The following is a 25159-nucleotide window of genomic DNA, read 5'->3' on the forward strand; positions in this document are numbered from 1 at the left end:
TTAGTCAGGAATTTTGGCTGAGTAGCTTTCTATCTTGTAGAGCATGAGTTATTTTGATTACTGCATATAAAGATTCATGAGAAATTATGTCATAAGCCTTTATTAAATCTAAATTATTTTAATTTCATAATTTTCAAGTACATCCTTGACTGAAAACTGGATGTTTCCATTAAGCCTGTTCCCTAGTTCACTATTTTTAGGAAGGTCGACATTTCATACTTTTTTAATACTTTCCCAATGAGAAATCTAAAAAAGAACTACACAGCAAAGCAGCTTTATTTCTGCCCTTGGCTACAATTTCTAAGCATTTTTAAATCCAAGTTTCCCAGAAATGTTCTCTTCACTTGCAATCGTATAGAAAGCCTGCCTGAAGACAAGGGTTAATGCACTGCAAACTCATTGAAATATCTGAGGCTGCACAAACATTTATCATCTTAGCAATATGCGCTTTAACACTAAATACCTTCGATAATTTCCATTACCAAAGGGTTTTTTCTCCCCATTAAACAAATGCAGTTGTCTTGGACAAAATTGCTGAGCTTGTGAAAACAATTCTCAGCCCCTTCATCCAATTAATCTTTTTCATAAACTTAAAGATATTCTGATTCTTGGTGTACATTAACTCAGCTACAGACATACTGAGATTCTTGGACATCGGTAACCTGGAAACTCTACTATAATTTGGGCCTTTTAGCACACAATTCTGAACCTGCTACAAAAATCCAACTATAATACTAAAATAGTAGAACAGATATCAAAGTCCTGTGTGGAGAAATGGAAGCAGAACTACTTGAGGGCAGATTTGATCATATCTATCACCAATCATTATATAAGTTTAACTTTGCATTTTGATCTTTAAATTATTCTCAGTTCATTTGCCCAGAAGGACAAGTTCCAGAAGATGTACAACCTCAAGGTTTGTTCTAATACATACAGCCATAGAACATTATTTTAGACATTCATTACATACCTAAATGTGGGGACATCCCCACATTAACACCATTGGAAAGACTGTGATGCAGATTGGACAATTCATTTGAAACAGCAGGTTCATGTCCTTGCTCAAAACCTCTAAATAATGCAATATCACATAGAACTGATATCACAGAACAAGGCATCAGGACTGTCTCCATGCAGGTTAAAGTCATCAATGCACATACCATGTAGTCCCTTGAAGTCAATGACAAAACTATTCCAACAAGACCCAGATTTCACTCGAAAGACAATCACAAGAAATACATAAATCTCTACCTAGTGATAATAAAAAGCAGCAGAAATGAAGTTCAGGCTTTAAAGCACAGACATAGTCAATGCTTCAGTTTTTGGTGAAACTAAGGAAAGTACTTGCAAGACAAGGAGCTGTTTTGTCTGCAGTCAACGTGCTTTGGATCCCAACAGTTCTTGTGTTAAGCCATTCAGTAATCAGACAAGATCTCAGAAGAAAATAAAAAACAAACCTGGATTTGCTAGATAGCTTTGACAGTCACAAATTAAGTCATACTAGCAACATATTTTAGTATTGACATTAAGAAGCTCTTTTTCATTACTCCAGAGTAGGCAGCTTGAAACTTCACTCCTTCAATAGTTCACAACACTCCTCAAATGAGATTGTGTCAGTAAATCCTGGTGTCCGGTCCAAATTACAGCAAGTGAAATAGCATTCTGCTTATCTAAATTCCCCCCACAGTATCTATATGCAATTTTTATACTTGGCTAGCATTAAAAACATTAGGCGCTGTCCTACACCAGAGAGATGATGGCAGAGAAAATCTCTTGCAAGTCTGAGATTAACTCATAAAATCATAAATATTGGAAGGTGAAAATTAGACTTTTTTTAATACTGTTAAAGATTCTTTCATCTCTTAAACATATGTTACTTTGATCAGTGCCAGGGTTAATAGGAAATCTTAATTTTCTCCATATCCATAAATTTCAAAACCAATCTTCAATAGTATATGGTGTTAGAAGTTATAAATATATGTTGAAGAGCAGGCATTTGGTGAGAAGCTATTGCTATTGATATTGCTTATTTTCAAAATGAAATGAGACCCAAATTATGTTTTTCTTGGGATGAATTTGAGATTCAGTGAAAAAAATACGCATCTGATGGAAAGAAAACCGAAGCGTAGGACAGTCAGACTTTGCAAGCAGTATTTAAGAAAAAGAACACAAGAAATTAAATTATCAGAATTTTATTTCTGTTACAAATTATCACAATCACAATTAATATAAAACAGAGAAAGCACTGAGAAAACTTGACTGTTAGATACAAGGTTTATCGAGGTGTAAAAGCCTCACCCATGACTACTACTAGAAAACCTGTGACTGCATATTACAGAAAACAGTTCCATGCATGAAACACCAAGTGAAAGAGAATAAGCAGCATAGTATAATTGACAGGGATTAAAACACTTCCATGTTATACAAGTTTCTGAAGGAAATGGATGTTGGAGTATTATTTCTACCCAAGAGCCTTGTTTAGAGAAGACCTGTTTATAGTTAGCTATTAAGAAAAGCTTAATCAAAAACCACCCAGCCTTCATTTTAACTTATCCATGTTGCTCGTACATTAGACAAACTATTTCCAAAGCACTTAAACTCTAGTTATGACACTTCACACACTCTCTCTTACACTTGCTGCATAAGGCTAAAAAGAATCACTAAATGACCATGAGGCTGCATTATTGCTTTGTAACAGGAACTTAGATGAAAATTCTTTATTGAGCTCCAAATAAAAACACTTGCGTCACTAAACAATTAAAAGTTTAAATATACATTTTAAAAAGTGTATAATATACACTTTAAGGCTTTAATACAAGAAATACAGAAGAGGGTTTTCATACTCCGCAGCCTGTCTCGTTGCTGGCGAGGCACACGGGTAAGTACAATGCTCTAAGCAGTCCGTGATTAACATGGCAGAAGTTCCTGCAAAAGAGCAAAATACAATTAATTTGTACATATCTTTAGCAGCTATGAATTGTCTGAATACTGTCAGATTACGAGCAGTAGGATCAGGCAATTACTCATAATAAATGTATGTAGATTTATAGAAATCATTGCAGAAACTGCTACCATTGAAATTCAGTGCAATTGTGATAAAGTTCAATAAAGGCAAATAAATTATATGGCTAATTATTATCATTAACATTACTAGTTTGACCAGTAACACACAGAAATTGACAGTGTCACAACACAAAATCCTACCAGAATGGATAAACACTACTAGATTAGTTTGTTACAATAAAAGAAAGGCTGCCTTCTACATTGATATATTTTTTTAAAATTTAGGGTTTTTTTAGATTATTTTTCCTTCTTTTCAAAACCTAACAGATTTCTTTGCATAGATTACCCTGAAGAAAAAAGCAAACCAAACCAGAAATGCAACAGCAGAACACAATGCTCATGCATGTTATTTCAGGAACTGTCAAGAGAAGTTCTATACTGGAAATATGTAGTTTCTAAGAATACCTAATACCAGCTGTTGGAACTGATGTAGCTTGATGTATAGGACATGAGAACTGATAATGTGTTTTTTTTTCAAGAGGTATTAAAACACATTTTCTTGGGAGAAATAAGATGTATCAATGTGGAACACTGGAAGAAAGAAGACTTAATGGATTTAAAGTTCATACCACTATGATGCTCAATATATGCAGACTTTTTCCTAGATGTATCAAATTAAGATCTTGCAGCTCATTAAAAAAAACAAATGAAATTGGACTAAAATGGTTAAGGTTTCACACAAGGGGGATTGGAAGGGACTTTGAAAGCTCATCCAGTCCAATCCCCGTGCTGGAGCAGGAACATCCAGATGAGGTTACACAGGAAGGTGTCCAGGTGGGTTTCAATGTCTCTAGAGAAGGAGACTCCACAACCCCCCTGGGCAGCCTGTTCCAGGCTCTGTCACCCTCGCTGTGAAGAAGTTTCTTCTCATATTTAAATGGAACCTCCTGTGTTCCCGTTTGTATCCATTACCCCTTGTCCTATCATTGGCTGTCACCAAGAAGAGCCTGGCTCCATTCTCATGACACTCACCCTCTACATATTTAAAACATTAATGAGGTCACCCCTCAGTCTCCTCTTCTCCAAGCTCCAGAGCCCCAGCTCCCTCAGCCTTTCCTCACACGGCAGATGCTCCACTCCCTTCAGCATCTTGGCCTGTGCTGGACTCTCTCCAGCAGTTCCCTGTCCTTACGGAACTGAGGGGCCAGAACTGGACACAATATTCCAGGTGTGGTCTCACCAGGGCAGAGTAGAGAGAACCTCTCTGACCTACTGAACATCTCCCTTCTAATCCACCCCAGGTACCATTGGCCTTCCTGGCCACAAGGACACAGTCCTGGCTCATGGTCATCCTGCTGTCCCCAGGACCCCCAGGTCCCTTTCCCCTATGTTGCTCTCTAATAGGTCATTCCCCAACTTATACTGGAACCTGGGGTTGTTCCTGCCCAGATACAAGACTCTACACTTGCCCTTATTCTATTTCATTAAATTTTTCCCCAACTCTCCAGCCTGTCCAGGTCTCTGGATGGCAGCACAGCCTCTGCCGTGTCAGCCACTCCTCCCAGCTTGGTGTCATCAGCAAACCTGCTGACAGTGCACTCTGTTCCCTCATCCAAATCATTGATAAATATATTGAATAGTACTGGTCCCAGTACTGACCCCTGAGGGACTCCACTGGATACACTAGTTTCTGCCAAGATGGGCCACAACTAAATGGCCACACAACGGTGCATCCAAACAGCCTCTGCATGATTTGACAGGGACACACTCTTTTTTCCCCTCATACCAAAAGGGGATCTGGAACAACTGAAGGGTTCATAGGGCTGCAGAGCAGAAGAAAACCGGCACAAATGTACGCTGATACATTCATCCTCCACAGAGGAGGCACTAAGGAAAAATGGCATAAAAAAAGTTGGATAAAAATCACAGAATATTCAATTTACTTCTGATTAACTTATTAATCTACTAGCCATCTCTGCTACTAGATATTTGAGTTTTAACCATATATAATCAAAGTCGATGGGTTAATAGAAAACTTCATATTTTCAAATGAAAACTTGTTCTGACTTACGTAACTCATCATATTACATGATTTAAGATGCGAACAGAAAATAGAGGTTTAGTCAATTCCACTATAAATATTTTAAAAAAATACATTTCTACACTCAGTTTTGCCATAGCAGTTCTAGCAGCTGGTATCGAATCTTTAGTCTTTGAGCTCCAAATGCAGAAATCTCCAAGCTCTCCTAACCTTAAAACAGTTCTTCACTTTAAATCTTTAAAACACTCTCAAAATTGTTATAAAGCCATCTTGTATGTGCAAAAAGTTCCTTCAGCCTGTGACAGGAGTCTCTTAAATTTACTGTGGTATACAGAGGCAGTGCAATGCATGCTATATTTCTAAGTATAGAGCTCTATTTATCTAAGCCATGTCAACTAAAGGCACTGAGATCATGAGGTTAGCAGGAGGAATTACCAAATAGGAGATAAAGAAAAAAATATGTTCTATGTAAAATATACATAATCTGAGCATACATAGCCACTGATTTTTGCTGGCCTCCAGCTCAGTGCCTGTAATCATGACATAAATTAAAGCCTTGCATATAAAGAATTAAGGACCTGATGAAAAGCTCCATTATTACTCTAATAATTTCACAGATGAGTAAAGACACCTACCAAAGCATCAGAAGATTAAGGTTTTTGTTCTCTTGGCTGTCCAAGGAGGTGGGTTTCCTGACAAGAGAAAAAAATATAGGTATTTTTACTCAAAGACTTTCAAATAAAAACTAAAAGAACAATAATAAATCAAACTATAATTAATAGATACATAACGATTAACAAAAAAGCTTTAGATAACATTTGTAATGTTTAAGTTACTAGAATTTATGGAAAGAATAATATACTACAAACTATTGGTTATGAGGTTTTACAGTTGTTTAATAGGGCATAGTTTGTCCAAATTTAACTAGCTAAGCTAAGGCTTTTTAGATTACTAACACAAATTATACGTTTTAAAATGAGAATTTAGGCGTCCTTCAAGTCTTTCCTACATTCTAAAATGAAACTTTCTAAGTTGTAGCCTCCCTGTTTTTATCGGTCATATTAAGATAAATTAAGTGAGATTAAAATCTTATTTGATTTATTTACCTTTGCAAATGAAGACCGTTTTAAGGGTTACACATCCTCTGCCTCTGACGAAAGCGACCTCAATTAGTCAAGTCAGAAAGTCTTTAAAAGCTTTGGGTTTATTGCTTCCAGCACGGAGCGAGGTGGTCATTAACATGCCAAAATTCTCATAAAAATTCCAAAGTTGCACTAGTGAAAAAATGCTCAACAAGATGAAAACTAGTCACATCTTTTTCAGAAAATTCATTACCTATTTTAAAGCATTTTTAACAAAAAAAAATTTTGATTTAATGTGGCACTCAAGCAGATCCATACCATTTGGATACTTTAAACAGCATTTATATCTACTGTGAGTATATATATATATATACATTTAGGTTTATACCATTTTTTTAAAGAAGTTGCGCAGTGTTTAATATGAGCCTTTTATGCTGATCACTGTTAAAAGTATTTCTCCCTGTTTACTACTATTTATGTTGTTTTATTATAAGATAAAGCATAAAATTAAGGTCACACACACTGATTTTCTTTCAAAAGTTTATTTAGTATCAAGCAAGGGTAAAACTTTGCTTAACACTACAGAACATTTCAAGACTGGAGTTACAAAATACCACATTATTTGCATTTGTAATTTGCTTCCCTTTTTACGCATGTTTGCAAAGAGAATAACTAGCAAATGGCTGAAAATAAAAACTAAAAACTAAATTGTTGAAAACCTTTAAAATAAAAGGTTACGCTTATGTTAAAAGAATGGACTAATATTTAGTAAACCTATTTTTTAACACTAGTTAATCAAAGGTTATTCTTTTTGATCACCTATTTTTTCAAATACAGTTTGGAAATAACAAAGTTCCTTGTTTTACATATCTTTATGTCCAGGTTGTTCTCTCATCAAAATATTTTAAGTTCAGTCCATCCATTCAGAATTTTAAGCGCTTTGATTTAATAAAAAGGGATTGTTCATAGAAAAAATTACTTTGAACAGTATACAGGACTGGTGGAGATTGGATATTTCACAACATCAGACAGTACAATCAGTATCGGGCATATGGCTGGTCTCTGTAGACTCCTTTCGTTGTCCTTGCAGAAGGTGCCTTGTGTCTTGAGTTGGTCCATTCTTCTTGCCCTACAAGAAGGGAAAATACAGTTAGACCCCTTCCAATATTCTCAGATGCTGTACTTTTTTTTCCCCTTATTAATTGTGAATTAGATTATGACACTGTATTTACTGAAACCAAGGTGCACAAAGTGAAGTCTAACACCTGAACCAAAAAAATCTGGGTACCAAACATCTTGATGAGCTACCCCACGATGCTTTTTCAGCACATAACAGCAGGGAGCGTGACAGGGTAATGACAAAGAGATTTCAGGGCTCTGGCATTCAGCTGGACTTGCTTGTTGTAAATACACAGAAGTGACAGCTATAGGGGCAGACCTACAAACAATTATGCTAAGATAAAATGAACAGAGGAGATGAATTATGTATAAGCAAACAAGCTGCCCTCAGAAATAAGTTGATTTGCATCAGTAGCGATTTAGGGTTAATTTAAATACACAATCCAACAGTAAAAAGCCTCAAGTTTCACTGCAAACACCTGTGGCTTCTAATAATATAGGGGCTATATTTGACTTCACTGTGAACATACGCTTCCTCTAAAATGCAAGAAATAGAAGGCAGATTATGAAAACACTAAAAGGGCAAGGGAGATTGCTTGTTTGAATTTTGAAAACAAAGTAAGTTTGTGAAAAGCTTGTGCTATATTTAATGCTTCATAATCCTACCAGATTTTAGAGGTAGTAAATATCAACAAAAATTAAAAAAAGTATTGTCTTAATGAGAATAAGACCTACTGTGCCACGCATTTACAACAAAAGACACAGGAGTAAATGTAGAGTTTAATGAAATAGTATTTAAGTACACTTTAATCAAGTAAATGAATCTGAGTACTGCCTGCGAGAGAACAAAAAAAAAACCCAAACAGAAACACACCTGAAAACAGTATGTGCTTCCATATCTGCTTTTGGAAAATTGCTCTGCCCTAAGCAGACAGGTGTCCAAGTGAACCCAATGCAATTCAGAAACTAAGGGTGGAATCCAAATGACTAGTTACGGTAATTTATGATGTAGGCATCACCTTCTGCCTTTCTAGTCAATTAAAAAAAATAAAAGATGACAAAAAAACGCTGTACTACTTTGAATGGAAAGATAACCTCCTCAGACAGCAGATATCTGAAATTAGGTAACAAGAATCCCATAAGGGTCCAATTTCACAGTCTCTTCAGAGAAGTCTCATCCTAGCTCCTTTGTTTTTAAAGATCTAGGTGCTTGCCTGCAGAGTCTGGGTTATATATCATACCTATGTGGTCAGAACATTTGCCTGGGAGATAAAAGGAACAAGTTCAAATTTGGCATAAGGCTGAAAGAATTAAACTTGCACCTCAGGCAAGTTCCACAGGAATCTGATAACAGAATAATATATTAATACATGGGAAGTAACCTCTTGTGCTGCTTATATTAAGCAAGGAAAGAAACCCTCGCCTAGAAGTAAAGGAGGCTGGCTGAGAAGTAAGAATTAAAATTATTCTAGCTTTTAAACATCACTGCAAGGAACTGTTGAAACGTGAAAAATCAGTCCTGGTTACAGCTTAAGGGGAATACTTGCTTCTTTTCAAGCAACTGGTCAAAACAGTAGGGTAAAGAGTCACCTTCCTTTTTATCAGTTTTCTTTTTGGTGCCATTCAGGGCTCTGACTCCTACAAATGCTGATATTCTTCCTACATCCTCCAGATTGGCACCTGAGCTTCTCAGGAGAGGAAAAGCTCAGGTTTCTCCTGGGAATGTTTCCTCCTGGCCAGCACTAGGCAACTATCTGCTCACTAAGCAGTCTTATGAATTTTAGTCCGAGGCACCTAATGTTCTTTACACACTGTAAGAATGATTATTAGTATCTAACTCCGCATTTAAGATTGTACTTGAGGGTCAGTTAGTTAAGAAATAAAGTGTGTAACTATTTATTTGTGCGTGCAAAAATGTCAGCGGCCGTAACCTATAATCATTCTTCAAGGTATTTATAGTTTTCCTCTCAGCTTGAGTAAATGCATCACTTAATATTCTGAGTGGCTGGGCTTTGATAAATAGAAAACCAATTTTAAATGCAAAAGCAATGAAAAATCCATATTTTTCAACCTTAAATACCACAATCCATATTTCCCCCCATCAGTCAGCTCTATCTACATTAAGCAGTTTCATACATTTTTCTCCCCCATCAATTTTGCTTTCATGAAATAGTCTTAGAAATATCAGGCTTATAATGGCAGTTTATTTTAATGCTGAAATACAGATTTAAGCTATATATCTATCAAGACCAATTGAAAGTGCTAAGGAACAGAGGAATTTCAAGTGACCTCTTCTTTTGATGAACTGACTTTTCCCTTAAGCAAAATAATTAGTTTAAGCAGACGATGTTGAGCAAACTTCTGCATTAGGTGCATTAATCACAACAACTTCATTGAGGTCATTTTAGTTTTCAGCAGGAAGCTCTTCCAAATGGAGTTCACCATAGAGAATTTTAAGCAGAGCACTAAAATCACTGATCCATTACCCAGAATCACAACTCTTACACTAGTTACTTGTAATCCCCAAATGTTGGAGATTTGAGTGATCTAGATTATATTTCTCTGATCTCTAGCCAGAGATTTAACATTTATCCTTTAAGCAAAGGTGCCTTTTAACATGATTTATGCTTCTAATCCGTAACAGATTTCTTTAATTAATCCTGTCACTACCACATTTCTGCCTTAAAAAAAAATGTGATCTTTACCATTAACATGTTTTTTGCTTCATTATGCATTGCTTTGTCTCCATATGAGTAACCCACTGCCCTCATGTCTATTTACTACCTCAAATACTTTCGTAACCTTTACATAATGACTCCCTGCTTGATTTGACAAGACTGATACATGAAAATGAACTAATACAAAAAGACCATACAAGTCCAAAATGCACCCAATTAGGCTTCAACGGAGAACTTCAGTGTATTTTTACCTTGCACCAACTTTTAATGCCAGTTGTGCCACATTAGAAGCATTTGCTTTCAGCTGGAAACGGCTCCTGAAAAGAGGCCCTAACACCCCCATATTTCTCCTTAAATCTCTTTGAATGTGTCACCGAAAGGGTACTTGCAGTATGATTTAGATTTTATTTTGATTTCTTTGATATTAGTTTCTCGTGACTCTGTTAGCAAACAGACCACAGAACCCTCCTTCAGTATTTTTCTCAATAACCACATGAGGAGCCCTGTGACAGACCAGAATCCCTGAGCAGCTGTTACCCACTGCAAAACTGAAACCTGCCTTATGGAGATTCTTCTTTTGATTATGTTTTTTTCAAGAGTCTACTACTGTAGTCATTCAGCTCATAAAACCACTCACCATAAGAGTCATAAGTCTCTTCACTCAGTCCGTGGCCATAATCATAGTAATCTGCTCCACTGCATGGGAGGAGGGAAATAGGAAAGAAAAAAGAAACAAAGCGGTTATGTTTTAAGAAGCAAAACTCATCATTACACATTCTACCTTTGAAAAGAAGAAAGTTTGAAGGATATAGACATGCCCCAAGGTAAGAAACGTAAGCATCCATGTGACACAATGACAGCTGAGGTCCTGTTTGTTCATTAATAAGAAAATAAACCCCATTTAGGATTTGTTCTTAATCACTGAGCCCCTAGTACACAGTGTTAGATATGGATGCAAGAATTTATATTTATATAATTATACTTATAGATGGGAAGCTTTAAGATCCTATGAGTCCCAATGAAAGAAGAGTAGGAGTTGTAGGTATTGAACCCAATTCCTTTGTCTTATGAACTTCTTCTCATTACCTACTGTTGCTTAGTATTTTGTCTTTGCATCTCTAAATCTGCTGATAAAAATTCACTAATGGACAAGCAACCTGTTGATCAGAGCATTACATAGTTTCTATACACATACAGGTTCCAGTGTCTTCAAAAAAGGTACCTGCACACAAATGCAAGTGCAAGTCCAACCAAAATGATTCTATGACTATTAAGACCACTGAGTGGAAACCAAAGGAGAAGCCTTATTACACACTATTTTCCTACTATGCTTTCATATAAGTAGAGCTATGTATAGTCTTTTATATAGCTGATGGAACAAACATCTATTAGACATGTTTGTAGAACATGGAAAGCCAGTCTCTTAATTGTTTCTTTCCTTTTATTTCTAACCACAGCCAGACCCCGGGCTGATTATGTTTAGAAAATACAAACTGATGCTACACATCATTTCATTCAGAGTAAGGAGGAAATCACTGCAATATGTGATCACTAGCAAGTAATTACTAATATTGACAAAATGTTTCTAACATTAGATTGATTGCAAGCAAAATAGAAACCAGTGAGAAAAGGCAATTTATAGGCTTAACATGAATTAGCAGGTAAAGCATTAATATAAAACAAATAATATACCACAATCATTCTAAACTGACACAAGGCAAAGATTTTTCCTTGTTTGTGTTTTTAACTAGTTTTAAATCCCACAAAATAACCCTGGTCAGAAATAATAAAGTTCTGGTATGTGTGCAAATGTGTATCTAAAAAGCATGGATTAATATTTGTTATTGCGAGTATAAGGCTTCCTAAACTTAATCTTAACCAGAATGCACTATGGAGACCCACAAAAAGTTATCTGTATCCAACATTAACGTCATCTGTGGTTTGTCAGTCCATGTGATGAGGATCCCAGAACAACAGGGGTGAAGTTTAAGCATAAGATATAACATAATTTTGCCCGCAGCAGCCAGTGATAAAACAATCTTTATTCTGACAGCCAACTTAAAACTGACATTCAACAGTACTTGAGTATTTAGTTTAAGGTTGTCATCAAATGTAGAATCCTAGAGCAGCTGAGCCCAATCCCCAAATCTGTCAATCCTGTCAGAATGACTTTTGCTGGGTTTCATTGCATAGACCAAAAACATCTATTAAACAAAAAATGACTCATGTCAACCACAAAATGAATGAACATCAGAAAGGAAAAATCTACTTATACTGAAAGAATAACATGGCCCATATCTTCATTAATGGACAAACCTGTCAAAATTAATATTCTTTCCAAAAAGTACAAGTTACAATGTGAAGTTGTGTGTCTAGTGCAATACTCTACTCCAAGCACTTGGATTTTTGCTCTAAGAACAGAGACAACACTCCCTCAACTCAACTGCATGTTAAACAAATGGAAAACTTCAGGTGAGACAACTTCAACTATGACCCAAAGAAAAGGGTACATACAGATAACTCTAGGTAAAAATAATAACATAATAGTAGTATAATAATAGTATAATAGTAGTACAATAATAGTTCTGGGTAAAAAAAAGAAAACATTAAGATTTTTTTTGGCTTGTTTCATTGGTAACAGTTTGAATAGCCCATGAAATTCAGTCAAAACCAAGATATCTGATTTTTTTTTTTTTTTTTTTTTTGTGGGGGGGGGAAGATATCCAGAAAAATCTAGTACTGTAAATGAAGTTGCAGCTTACAGAACTGTATATTCTTCAATCACCCACTAAAATGAAAACTAGTCAAAGGAACCTGCAATAAACTCATTTGTAAATTGTATATTTGAACTCATTAACTGAGAAATTAGAGGTTAATTCTACTGTGGGAAATTTAGTTTTATTAAGTAATTCTTCTTCTGGACAGAAGTCATGTCCATTTTTGTTTTAAAAGCATCCTTGATGTTTATATCCTTTAATATACATTATCTGGCATCTTTGCATTCTGACTGAAGACTATTCAAACTCTATATTTCCTATTAATGGATTTGTTCTGGAAACTCCTCCTATTCTTTTAATTTCCTCTCATAGAAAGGAGAATAAAAGCCCCAAACCAGGTTCATTTTCTTTTTTACCTCATGCACCTCCCTTCTTTCAGAACAAGGTAAAAACACTATGTGGATCCCTTCATTTTTCACCCAGGAAGACTACACCTTGAGTCTGGTTTTAGTTCATATGTTTCACGACGTGAATTGTCTTTTTGAGGCCATTTCCCTCAATTTTCTGTTCTTATTTTTTTCCTTACTTCTCCAGTTCTCTGCAAGTAGCTTTCCCCCAGCAGCAGATGGGGGTGGAATCTGAAAATTCAGTGGTGTCTGCTCTGTAGATGGATAATTGCATTACATGGCATAATCAGGTGAGTTTTCAAGCATTTTCCTACCCATCAAGTAAAAAGCACAAGTGCAATCAACACTGGAGTATTAGGTATAAATCAGATTGTTCTGTATATACAGAGCCCTTATTGCATCTACTCTTTAATTTCTTCTGTATCCCCATTCCAGCACATTGTCTCCAGGCTGACAAGGGAGAAGACAGAGGTAGCAAAGAAAAAAATGCTTTGATTTTACGTGTCAACATAAAAACCTGGAACCACCTCACAGTATGGAAGGATTAGCTAACAACAATAAACTTAAGAAGTACATAGCTTCTAATTGCTGAGGGCTGGGCATTGGTCCTACAAGGCTTAGAGGACATGTGAAGTGAAGCTTAAGTAGTTTAAATAAGGCCAGGGGGAAATGCCTGTTTTCTCTGTCCAAGAAACAGCCTGAGATAGAGAGGAGCAACCTCAGATTTTATCACTGCATCACTGATGATGTACAGCCTTAGAGAAGCTTTTTTATGTAGTAAATCAAAGGACTGAGAATCCTCCTGACATTTTTCTAGAACCACTATACTGCGAGAAGTGTCTTAAAATACTTTAATTTAGAGGTATTCAACATAAGCCTTCAAAGCCTGAATTTCACAGGCTTTTCTGCTGATTGTTTCTGAAAATATCTCAAACTATAACAGAAGACAAATCTTTATGAAAAAAAACAAATAGCAGTAACTGCTCTTGACATGATGGTTAAGTATGAAGGAACTATTATCTTTTATACTATATTAACTACTAGCTTGTTTGGAGATGTTGGAATGTTCTCTTGGTACAAATATCAACAGAATGGTAGATGTTTCAACCTAACACTCATGAAGATACCAGAATAGGTCATTATTCTGTTTTTGGGACAATCATATGACAGGCATGTCAACCACCCGGTGGAAGTGTTCTGTTCTATTTCCAAAAAATGAATAAAAGTAGTCAAAACACATCGTGATTAATGAATGCGATTGCCACAGCTCTTTAGATTTGATACAGGCATCTTTTAGAATTAGCATTATGGTATTTTTGTGTTTGAAAACAGTAGTATGGCATGGAGCCTGATTGCTAAGGGGAGAGTAAAAGGCCTCTGATTAAAAACTTATGATTTACTGGTAAAGACCAGTTTTAGGTACTGACAAGCCTGGTTACCAGGTTTATGCACTGAGTGAACTGATACTTTCTTCCTCTTCAGTGATGAAAAACAGCTTTTACAACCAGTTCAGCTTCTAGTAATGCTTACTAGGTAAAAAAATATCTGCTTTCCCTTTCAAATATTGGTAACATAAGTAACTTTGGGACTGTTTCCTTTAGACAGAAGCCATGGCAGATTCAGAAAGTGACAATAAAACCCTCCGAAACAAAGGGTTCCTTTTCTGATAAGAGCTCCACATGTATAATCTTCGTCCTTCCACATAAAGGTTGCACAGAATGGTGAAGTAGAAAGAACAAACGAGTATCTCTCCAGCAAGAGGTCTTCAACCATAGATCCTGAGTGATATGATCACATCTGAACAGAAATTTTCTACATAGACCTGCCTCTTTATGACTCATGCCAGATCTTCACACTCAACTTATATCAAAAATTATCTCAAAAAATATCTGTCAACATTAAACAGGAAGAAGAGCATCCCCAAATGTTATTGTCAAGACAACCATCACAGCAGTCAAGTTTCTCATATCCTCATGAGCTGAGTATCTGTTCTTAATGCTTCTTTGGGTCTTTAGAACACCATATTCTGTAACCCAGATTACAGCAAGATAGCATAAAAACAGATATCAAGATACACCTCTCTTCTTGCACCTTGCAGACAAATTTTTATTTAATACCCAGTTCCAATACTACTTAGCAGAAGCTTCTTTCATACATACTCTCCTCCCTGCATCTTGGTTTGTTTGTAAAACAATGATCTCAGAAAGCAGAGACCTATATGTGAAAGCTTCATAAAATACAGAAGAATGATGCAATCCTCCTTAAATTAAATCCTATTGTACTCTCTTATGGGTAATACAAATAACAAATCTATTTCCTGTAATCCTAAAAGATGACCAGAGTGCCCCCTTAAGGATTCCCTTAGATATCACTATTTAGAAATCACTTTTTATGTAGGAAATTGTAATAAAATTAACATCTGTAGAACAGTTAAATGCCCTCAGAAGCATCTTTATTCTGATGCTACCTACCAGGCACAGAACTACGTCTGTCTATATATTCCTAGCAGAATGCTACACATTTCCCTAAAGCTAACGGTTTTACCATCTGAAATGTCCAGTTGTGGGTATCTGAACTCAGTCTTTCTCCCCCCATTTCACTCTCATTCCCCATTTCTCAGAACAGGAAAGATAAACGGCAAGTAGCAGAGGTGACTGACCTACACAGCACAAATAAGGCATCCCTTCAGGAACAGCAGCACGGACCTATAGATTGGCCTTGAGACTACAGAATACAGCAACAATTCACTCCTAAACATGAGACATGCTAAATAAAATGTCAAAAATTCGCTATATCAAGCAAGAAAACACCAGCAGAAAAAAAACAAACCACAAACTAAAAACTCAGGCTGTGCAAACATCAGCATTTTGGTTTGGTGTGTAAATTAGAACCAGCCCCACATCACATACATCTGGTTTGCAAAGCAGTTTGGGGGAAGTGAACTAGACAGTGGAAACTAAACTTCAGTGTGTACCAAATGTGTTCCAAATGCTGAACTGAGATCAGAGATGTGAACCAGCATGAACTTCGGCAAAATATGTGGGTTTTTTCCTTTTCACCTCCAAACAGACCAGACTACTCATGACAGTGGAAGCAGCAGAGAATAATGAAGATCTGACAGGTATCAGTCAAAATCTATCCATTGCAATACTGTAAGGAGCTGTGGGGTTTATGCCATGTAATTCTTAGTTATCCTTCTTGAGTCCTGCATAAGATGATGTCAGATCTGAGATGATGTTCTTGCCACGGACTGGAATACAAGAGAACACTGTCTCCAATACATCAGCATCCACAAATACTGCACAGACGGTATGTCACCATTCCGTCATAAGAAATACAACTCAGTAAGATATACATCATACCCTTCTTGTCTTTCTAATTTATTGAAGGAGCAGTACAACTTTCATCAATTTGCTATAAATCTGATACCCTTGCTCATCAGTGGAAACTGAAGAGCATTTGAGAGAAAAAAAAATATCACTCCATCCAAGTTTTATAGAATTATAATTCAAAAATAGTAGAAGTGCCACCAAGGAATGTATTTGGCTAAAGACAGATTATATTTATCTGGTTTTAGGGCTGCGTAATCATAAGCATCTGACAGATATCAAAGTAATGCTCTACCATGTTTGAGATTTTTCCAGGTTTGAGCCTTGCCTGTCCAAGTACAATATTGTAGATCTCTTCCTCTTGTATTAAAGATAATTCAATCCACTTACAATCCACTTAACTGCTAATACTTGTTTGCTGGGCTCATGTAGGGTCTATTATTTTTAAAATATCAACATGTACATTCCAAACACATTCCACCTGACAATTACACCACAATAAACCTCAAGTTGTGATGGTTACTAAACCGTATTTTTCATTGTCTGTAAACTGAACAATGTTAAAGTTGTGCTTACAAGTACAATTTACAGCTCCCAGTATTTCTACTAAAATAAAATATAAGGAGGAGAAACAAGATCATTTTGCAGTCTTCTTGCAACCATCTCCCTTTTCTGAAGTTGCCCAATTAAATATATATTTTCTCACAAACAAAAAGAAACAAGATTTTTCTTCCCTTCAAAGAAAACTAAATACCACAGGATAGTCTAAGAGAGAAACCCACAATTTTCAATTACTGCAGACATACTACGTTGGCTGTCAACCAGCAAAATAGCATCAGATCATCTACAATAAGGTGTTTTGTGACAAAAATCTGTTCTGAACCGGTAAAGCTTGACTTTTCAAGCCTCTCGTGCAACTAATATTGGCTTCCAAGTGCGAGTTTCTAGTGAAGTTCCTTCCCAACACTGCAGGAAAATAAATCTTCCCTATATATATATTCTTCACTATGTGCTGCAAGTGTGAATTTATGATGCTGCCCTTTCTCTAGCCAGAGAGACTGTGTAGTCCCTCTTCCTTATCTTGGTACCTAATAATGAAACTGGGAGAAAGTTAATTACTACATAAGACATTTGAAAAGTTATTTCTAATGGAATGACTTTAATTTGTAAGACTTGGAAGCCTGATTATCCAAGCGCTGTCTCCAAAGACCATCAACTGCATTGCTGCAGCCACCTGTTGAGGCCTAGTGACTGGATCCTCTCCTTCCTCTTTGTTACCGCTCTCATCCCAGCTTAAAGTACCTTTTTTTAACATATTGTAATTAAATTGAAGCCCTCATATAATTAAGATATTTAAAAAAACATTACTAATTCTACAAGTTACCATTAATAACTATAATATAGCATTTAATATTTCAAAAATATTCACTATTAATGACTTTTTCTTCCTGTTATGGAATTCTTAAAAGATGCTATTTGACCCGCCCTTTCCTCAAGTTTTCACCTGTGTAATCAGCAAAGGAAAAAAAAATCTTAAATGCTACCAAATACTAATCCTCTTTAATTATATTGTGGTAATTCAACCACCTAGTTTAAGGTGCTATACAATCACCTATGTAAAATTAAAACAAACACACAAAATAAATACTAATTCTATTCAATAAATCCTTTTCTTTAATTCCTCAAATATCTTAAAATTCATGTTAATACTTTTTGTAGTACTATAACAGCTCTGCATAAGTTTTCTCCAACAGGTCATAGTTAAATTTAATAGCAAAGCCATTAAGAAAACCAAAACCTTTTTGTACCTAAAAAGCATTTTACTAAGTGTAATGAGTACAAATGAAAAGTAATGCTAACATTTCTTAAATAGTGAACTAATCTAGTAATGTCAACATGACAAGGATTCTAAAACCTTTTATTTTTAAATGAGTGCAGCATGTGATATACTTGTGGTTTTTACATCATTACACTTGAGTTGCCTTAGTCTTATTCCTGTTTATTGAGGTTTCAGACAAAATTTCTGTAACTCAAAAAGAAATATATATATATATACACACGCTAGACTTACATTTAAAACTATCTTTGCTCTCAGGGCACTTCTGAATATTTTAACTTCTCACATTTTAACAAGGTAACAAAAAAGGAAAACATCTGTCTAAACCTGAATAACTAGATCTGGAAAACTGCATAAAATAATCTTTTCCAGTAATATGAGCATAAAAATTAAGCAGGAAACCACATGGCAGGGATTTTCGGTTAAAAGATACATTAGCTTGTTTATGCTAATGCTTTTGAGTCTTTATTTGCACAGAATTATAATCTCCAATAAGATTGTACATACCAGGTGTTCATAAGCAACAACAATTGTGAAATACTAGCCATTTTTACTATCTCCAGAAATCAAACTGCTATGGATTAATTTGATTTATAAGTCAGAGCATGAAATACAAACAGCTACTAGCATTAAAATCGAGAGAATTACATCTTGAACAGCTACAGTAACAGGCACTGTTTTGCATATAATGCATATTTATACATCCTGGAAATGCATGATTGCTGACAAACTTCACAATGTAAATTTAAAACACTGAACATCACAAACAAAATGTTAGCAATTAACTTTCAAATACCAATAGCAACACCTTCATAAGCCAATTACAAACCCATACTCAGCTTTTAATGAAAATCCTCCTCTTATAAACAGTAATGTAATCTTTTCTATAACTATTAAGCACATGAAATTTGAGTTCCTAGTGGAAAATGGTCTTGCCAAGAACTACACACTAGGAATCAGTTCCTCTCAGAACTGAGATGCCCCTGGTGTGGCACAAAATTAGGGATTTAGAGATTCGAAGGATTTTAGGAAACCAATTTAGTTGTTTTATTTAGGCATCACTGAACAATGGCCACTGCTGGATTTCAAAGCGTGGTGTGCTTTTGTTTTAAAGTCCTCTTTTCAAACTGACATCCAGTTACTTAGTTGTTAAGTAACTACCATAACTCATGAAATGCAAATTTCCTCAAGCTTCTCAAACCATAGTCTTCAAAGAAATTTTACATCTTGAATCAGTCATCGTCAAAACAAACAGTAAGAATAAAGCCTCACTGCATAGCATTGGTAATGCTGGGTTTTTAACATGCTTGGGGATTACCAGATGAGCAGTTCTCTTTGTGCTTTTAGATAAATAATTTAAAATAAAGTTGCAGAATGTATGATCGCTTCCCAACGCCTTAACCAATAAACACAGAGTGAACTAGATGCACTGAATAAACATAAGTATAGTAAGGAGAATTTGCCAGTTGTCTCAATTCAGATTAGCTTGACTGGATGCCTCTAAGGTTTAACAGGTAATTTACAGGTATTTGAATTTATCACTTTTTGGTATGATTTGACATGGCAGCAATTATTGTTAGATATACAAGAGCAACTGAGAAACAACGTGTTTAAACCAGTGGCACAATGGTTGTTACTGAGAGAGATCTAGAGCATTAATAACTGCAGAAACCAGAAAGTATTTCAGAAAACTGTAGGTAACCCCAGCAATTACCGAAAGTCCTAATATTTCCCCTCTTATATCAATGTTTAGATTAATATCTCCTCAATAGAGTGAAGGTGCCATGACCTAGTAAACGGACTAGAGTTGGACCAAGGGTTGGACTCGAGGATCTCTGAGGTCTTTTCCAACCCAGTCGATTCTGTGATTCTGTGAAGGTGAGATCAAGACTGAACACCTCAGACAGCTTTTAAACTGCAAAATCTAATTAAACACAGATGGGCTACATTACTACAAGAATGATGGACACAGGCACATAGTTATACAAATTATTCTTTTTATAGTTGAGACTGCTGATCTCTGTTCTAGGTAAAAACAAAGATAAAGTTGGTTTTGTTTTTCTCTAGGAAAAGAAGTATCCAGTTTTAAATGCTAGCAGACAAGCCTAAAGAAGTTATTTGGAACTTCTGATTGCCATGATGCAGACAGATGGGGTTGTCCGCATTTTTTCTTGTGCTACAGTAACCGCATCAGCCATTCTCTCTTGATAGTAAACTCAAAAGCACACAAAAACCCTTAACGCTGTTGGAGAGGTAACGAACCCAGCCCCCTTCCTTGGCAACCTTGTCACATAATCTGAATTTTAATAAGAAACCTCGTTCTCTGGCGTGTTAACTCTCCGCAGCATCTGTCACTGCTATGAATGGTTGATCATAAGTACCTCTGTAGTCATCTCAGTGCTATTAAGCAGATGGCAGCGCTAAATCCGAATGATGTAGTACATCTCCCCGGTGGACTCGGCTTCCATACACTACCATTATTCTACAATTCCTCCGTGATAAATCTTATGTATTCTAGTGAACATTAAAGAGTGAACTGACAGTGCCAATTGATTTATTAGCATCCATTTCCCTCTGCCCTATTATTGTCTTCACAAACACTTGTGCGGATCATGTATGGAAGCCACTAAGGGACAAAGGCACTTTTGCTCAATTTGAAACATATTTCAGAGGCTTAACGTGAATAGAGTTTTTCTTCGTGCTGAAAAATGTTTAAACTGATCTACAAATTTAAATGAAGAATGAAATAAATGCTCCTGCTTCCTCCACAATATTCTCCTCTACACCAGGCACCACGAGCATGGGGTTTCACACTTTAACTCACATTCTACTATAATGTATTTAGCATACATACAGCTGCATGTGTTAAATGGCTACATATGTATATAGAAGACATTTTGAAGGAATTACTGAAAATCTGCCCTGCATGACAGAGTAATAATGTTCATCCTCACCTTGCTGCTCCTTTCCAAGGCGCTGAGTATTGACCAGGAATGATCGGAGCCTTTGACCATGTTCATTGTGCTCTATTAAGGTAAAATTGTCTTGGATGCTTTAAGTGTGTGCCAACCTTTGATTTTCAGAAACTGAGAAATATTTTGTTTAATTTTAGATTGTCTTTTTTTAATAACAATAACGAACAGCCCAATAGATTGACCATCCCAGTTTCTACCAGTAAAAATATCATCTAACAATCCTCTGCAGAAAACTATACATATAGTTTAGTCACGTGTCTTCTAAAAATCAGTTAAGATACCTCCTCAAGCTCCGTACAGCTCCAAGGGATATTTTTAAAGTCTTTTTGACCATAAAAAAAGGAATTCTGTTAAAAAATATCCTGAGGCACTATTTGGGGCTTTGTTGCATGAACAAACAACTGTGGGTAAGACGATATTCTAAAGGAGAACTAGTTTTTATAGGATTACAGGGCATTAAGATAGATGAGAACTTGTAAAAAGCTCTGATCTTTCTCTTCCTATTAGTGCTGTGACAGGTCTTAACTGAAGCTTCAGATTGCCAAGCACTAGCAAGGACACAGTTTCACAGTGTCAAATAAAATGCCATTAAACTATTAAACACCCATGATTTGGTAGCAGTGAGCAGTTCGGTTATAGAACATATATACAACACGCTGGTCTTCAATATTATCATCCACATCTTAGAGCACCTCAGATTTGGCCAATTTGGGGAAATACACAACATCCACTTGTGAACATTAACCAAGTTTTACAAGGTGCAGGAAGAGGGTTCATATACTGAGGAACCACTGAAAATAACTTAATCAGCAAACCCATCTTTTCAGTTTACTAGATATTTATCAAATTTCCCCTTCAATATAAATTATCATGAATATTACCATCTTCTAGAGAAATTAATTAACACTTACTAGAAATGCTATTATTTTTTAAGATTATTACTGAATAATCTGCTGGGAAGAGAAACACCTATCAATCTAAATTTCTATAAAATCTGAGTACACCAGGATCTAGATCCCCCCAAAGATCTATAATTATTTTAAGATTACTACTACTATCAACTTACAAAAGAAAAGAGTTATTTACACACACTAGTCACTAATTGATGCATTTAAACACATGAATGCCCTCAATGCGCAAATGTATTTTCTTTCCATGCTTTATGAGGGCAAAATATCAAGAATGATACAAGAGTAAACTATGAAAACAATACACTTTTCCCTAATTTCCTTCACAGTAAGGACATTGAAACACACCTAAATATGATAAGTATCTCTTAGTGGTTACCAAATGACATTTTGCAATACGGGCTACCATTTAATATTCAGATTAAAGACAGGAATGCTGTTCTAGGTAGCTCAGATGGCTGTTTATAGTTATTACTTCTTGCCTGCCAATACAATCCTAAAAATCTTGTTTGCCAAGCCAGAAAATGAGTGTCAATACCCTGTGAGAAACATACAAGTGAATCATTGCTTGTTGTCTTTTGCAATGCAGCACTTAAAATTAGAGGAAAAAAATGAAGTAATCGTTCAGAAGATAATGAATTCAACAAAATCTAACCATACGTCTATTGTGAATTTACAGGTAAAATACAAAGCAGAGCAGTCATTTTATGAAGAATCTCCTTCCAGACTGGGCTAAGCATCTGTACAAATTACATCTAAGGATATTATATATATTCTTATCTATTAGTGCTTTGCAAGAGCAATTTCTTGGGAGATTTACTTTTTGCTAATTTTAGTTCAAAGGAAAAATATCTTGACGAAGACCTTAACATAGAAAAAATCTAATCCAAGTAATGTTTAGCTTTGACTCAGGCAAATGACTTTGTAATGAAGTCCAAATGTTTGTGTGCAATAAACCCATTTACCAACACTAGAAGCAGTAAAACAGAACAGAATTACCAACATAAAAGTTGAGAACTATTTTGGTAATCTTCTTTTTGAAAAAAAGTCCATTACTAGCAGCTGCTCTCTAACTGTAACATCCTACAAAGCCTCATATTTGGAAGGTCCTACACTGCTGGTTTCTAAAGTCAGATTATTTGTATCAGTTTTCAGTAGCTTACAAGACTCTGCAGGAGCAAAGTGTAACACACAAAGGTATTTTCATTCTGCTAGTTCTCAACCATAATGACATTTAAACTTTCCACTAAGATTTTTCACATTGACTAAATTGTCAGGCACAGGACAATATTCATCTATACAACAACATTTTAGTTGGGTGTGTCGACACTACAGCAAAACAGATGTCAGGTGTAAACGAGCTTTGTTCTCAACTTTGTTAACCATTCTGTACTATTTTAGGTAAGGACACATGGTAAAAACATCTTAAATATTCAAAAGGTGAAACAGTCTAATCAGTATCTATTTATCAACATCACAATATCCATCATTATCTCCTTTTCCTATCATCATCTTTTTCCCAGAGGGCAAGGTTTGAAGCTCTAATCACCCCAAATAACCAAAGCAGTCATGCAGAAATAGAGTTTTTGGGTTTATTTCACCATTTTCTTGACATTCTTGTTTTGACCATTTGAAGTTTACTGCCATAAAACTTTAAAGAAATTCTCAATGACATTACAAAATCTACTACTGCTCAAATTATGAATGCTTGGTCTGAAAGAAAAAGAGAGTGAATTACAGCTCAGTTAGAGGTACACAGAAGGTCCCTTTCCAGACGTGTGCATTAAAAGTTCCTAATAGTGGGGATGATCAGCCAAGCTGCTAAATAATGTATCATATCATATTAAAGTTCTAACTACCAACTAAGACAAGCAGCTTGTTCTTCGTAGCATTTTTCCCCATCATTGGGTCACATAAGTATTCCTTCTAATTCATGGAATTTTCAAAAAGCAACTCCTATGAAAGGAGCAAAGCTTTAAGAAAATAAATCAGAAGTGCTTAAAAATCCTGCTGGGAATGAAGTGGAGGAAGGAATGGAAATGGCAAAAGCATCCAATTTGTCACAAAGAGAATTCCACAAAGGAGTAAAACAAACTACACTGGAATATAACCATGATTAAGTAGTAAGAAAATGCAATCAGCTGTGTTTCAGATGTTTTAATACCTTTTATAGCATTTTTTCCTCCTTTTACCTCCGTGTCTCCACCCCATGAAGTGAATCTGAATAAAATTTTCCTGAACTTTTGAAAACTTTTGGATTTAAGATTTGGCATTAACTAAAACTCTTTGTTTCAAGTTCTCATTTTTGTTTCTCTTCAACCACTCAGTAACTTTACTTTTTTACTTAAGTGACAAAGACAACACTAGAAGTTATTTCTAATAAGCCCCTTATAACACTTTTGCTGTTTAAATTGAAAAAAAAAATATTTAAGTAAAACCAACTTCTCAGCTGTAGAATATTGGAAAATGTAATTACAGCAGATCTGGAGACTCACCTTTGTGCTTGAGTGCTATAGCTGTTATCATAGGAATCGTAGCTTTGTTCATCATAAGCAGTTCCATAACCATCATCATACTCCTGAAATGATGGGAAAGAAAGGTAATATTAACCACGAGCATAGTTCACAAACAAAGGAGTAACCTAGTTCTAAATAAAGACAAAACATATGACATACGTACAACTTTAATGATAGTAATAGAGACTACTTCCATTTAGGAGGCCACACACATCTAAGACTATAATTACTTTAATGGTATTTCGAACCATTGGCAATGTGGTTCCAAAAAGATTTTTAGTTAACACTGGCTTGTGCAGAGACAGAACAAATGCTTCATATCTCTGCACGCTTGAATTTGAGATAAGTGAGCTACTAATCCTCAAGAAAGCTCTGACAAGCACCACAGGAATCAAACCATCTGAAAAATATTGCACAACTGACTTAGGTAGCTGACTTATTTCTGGACAATAAATTCAATATTCTATGTAGAATATGGATGAGAAAAAAATTCCCTAGAAAAAAGACTTAAGAATGATGGGTTTGCTTCTTTGAATGCTTGCTCTAT

General features: G+C 35.6%; 1 protein-coding gene across 3 annotated transcripts in view; it reads right to left on the reverse strand.

Moving 5' to 3' along the window:
• Nucleotides 1-2253: 2253 nt before the first annotated feature.
• The window catches only part of KHDRBS3 (KH RNA binding domain containing, signal transduction associated 3), a 95991-nt gene continuing 73085 nt past the window's right edge, over nt 2254-25159 (reverse strand). For 2 of the 3 annotated variants that reach the window (XM_082043767.1, XM_082043766.1), the window contains 3 exons: nt 24592-24674; nt 10561-10619; nt 6659-7255 (listed from right to left, as the gene is read on the reverse strand). In XM_082043767.1, coding sequence (XP_081899893.1) covers nt 7164-7255; nt 10561-10619; nt 24592-24674 — 234 coding nt within the window. In that variant the 3' untranslated portion in view covers nt 6659-7163. Of the gene's footprint in view, nt 2926-5679; nt 5737-6658; nt 7256-10560; nt 10620-24591; nt 24675-25159 lie in introns of those variants that run through there. The other variant, XR_014183173.1, reaches the window with a different exon arrangement.

The sequence above is a fragment of the Streptopelia decaocto genome, assembly GCF_964273445.1.
Source record: "Streptopelia decaocto genome assembly, chromosome: 2".
NCBI lineage: Eukaryota > Metazoa > Chordata > Aves > Columbiformes > Columbidae > Streptopelia > Streptopelia decaocto.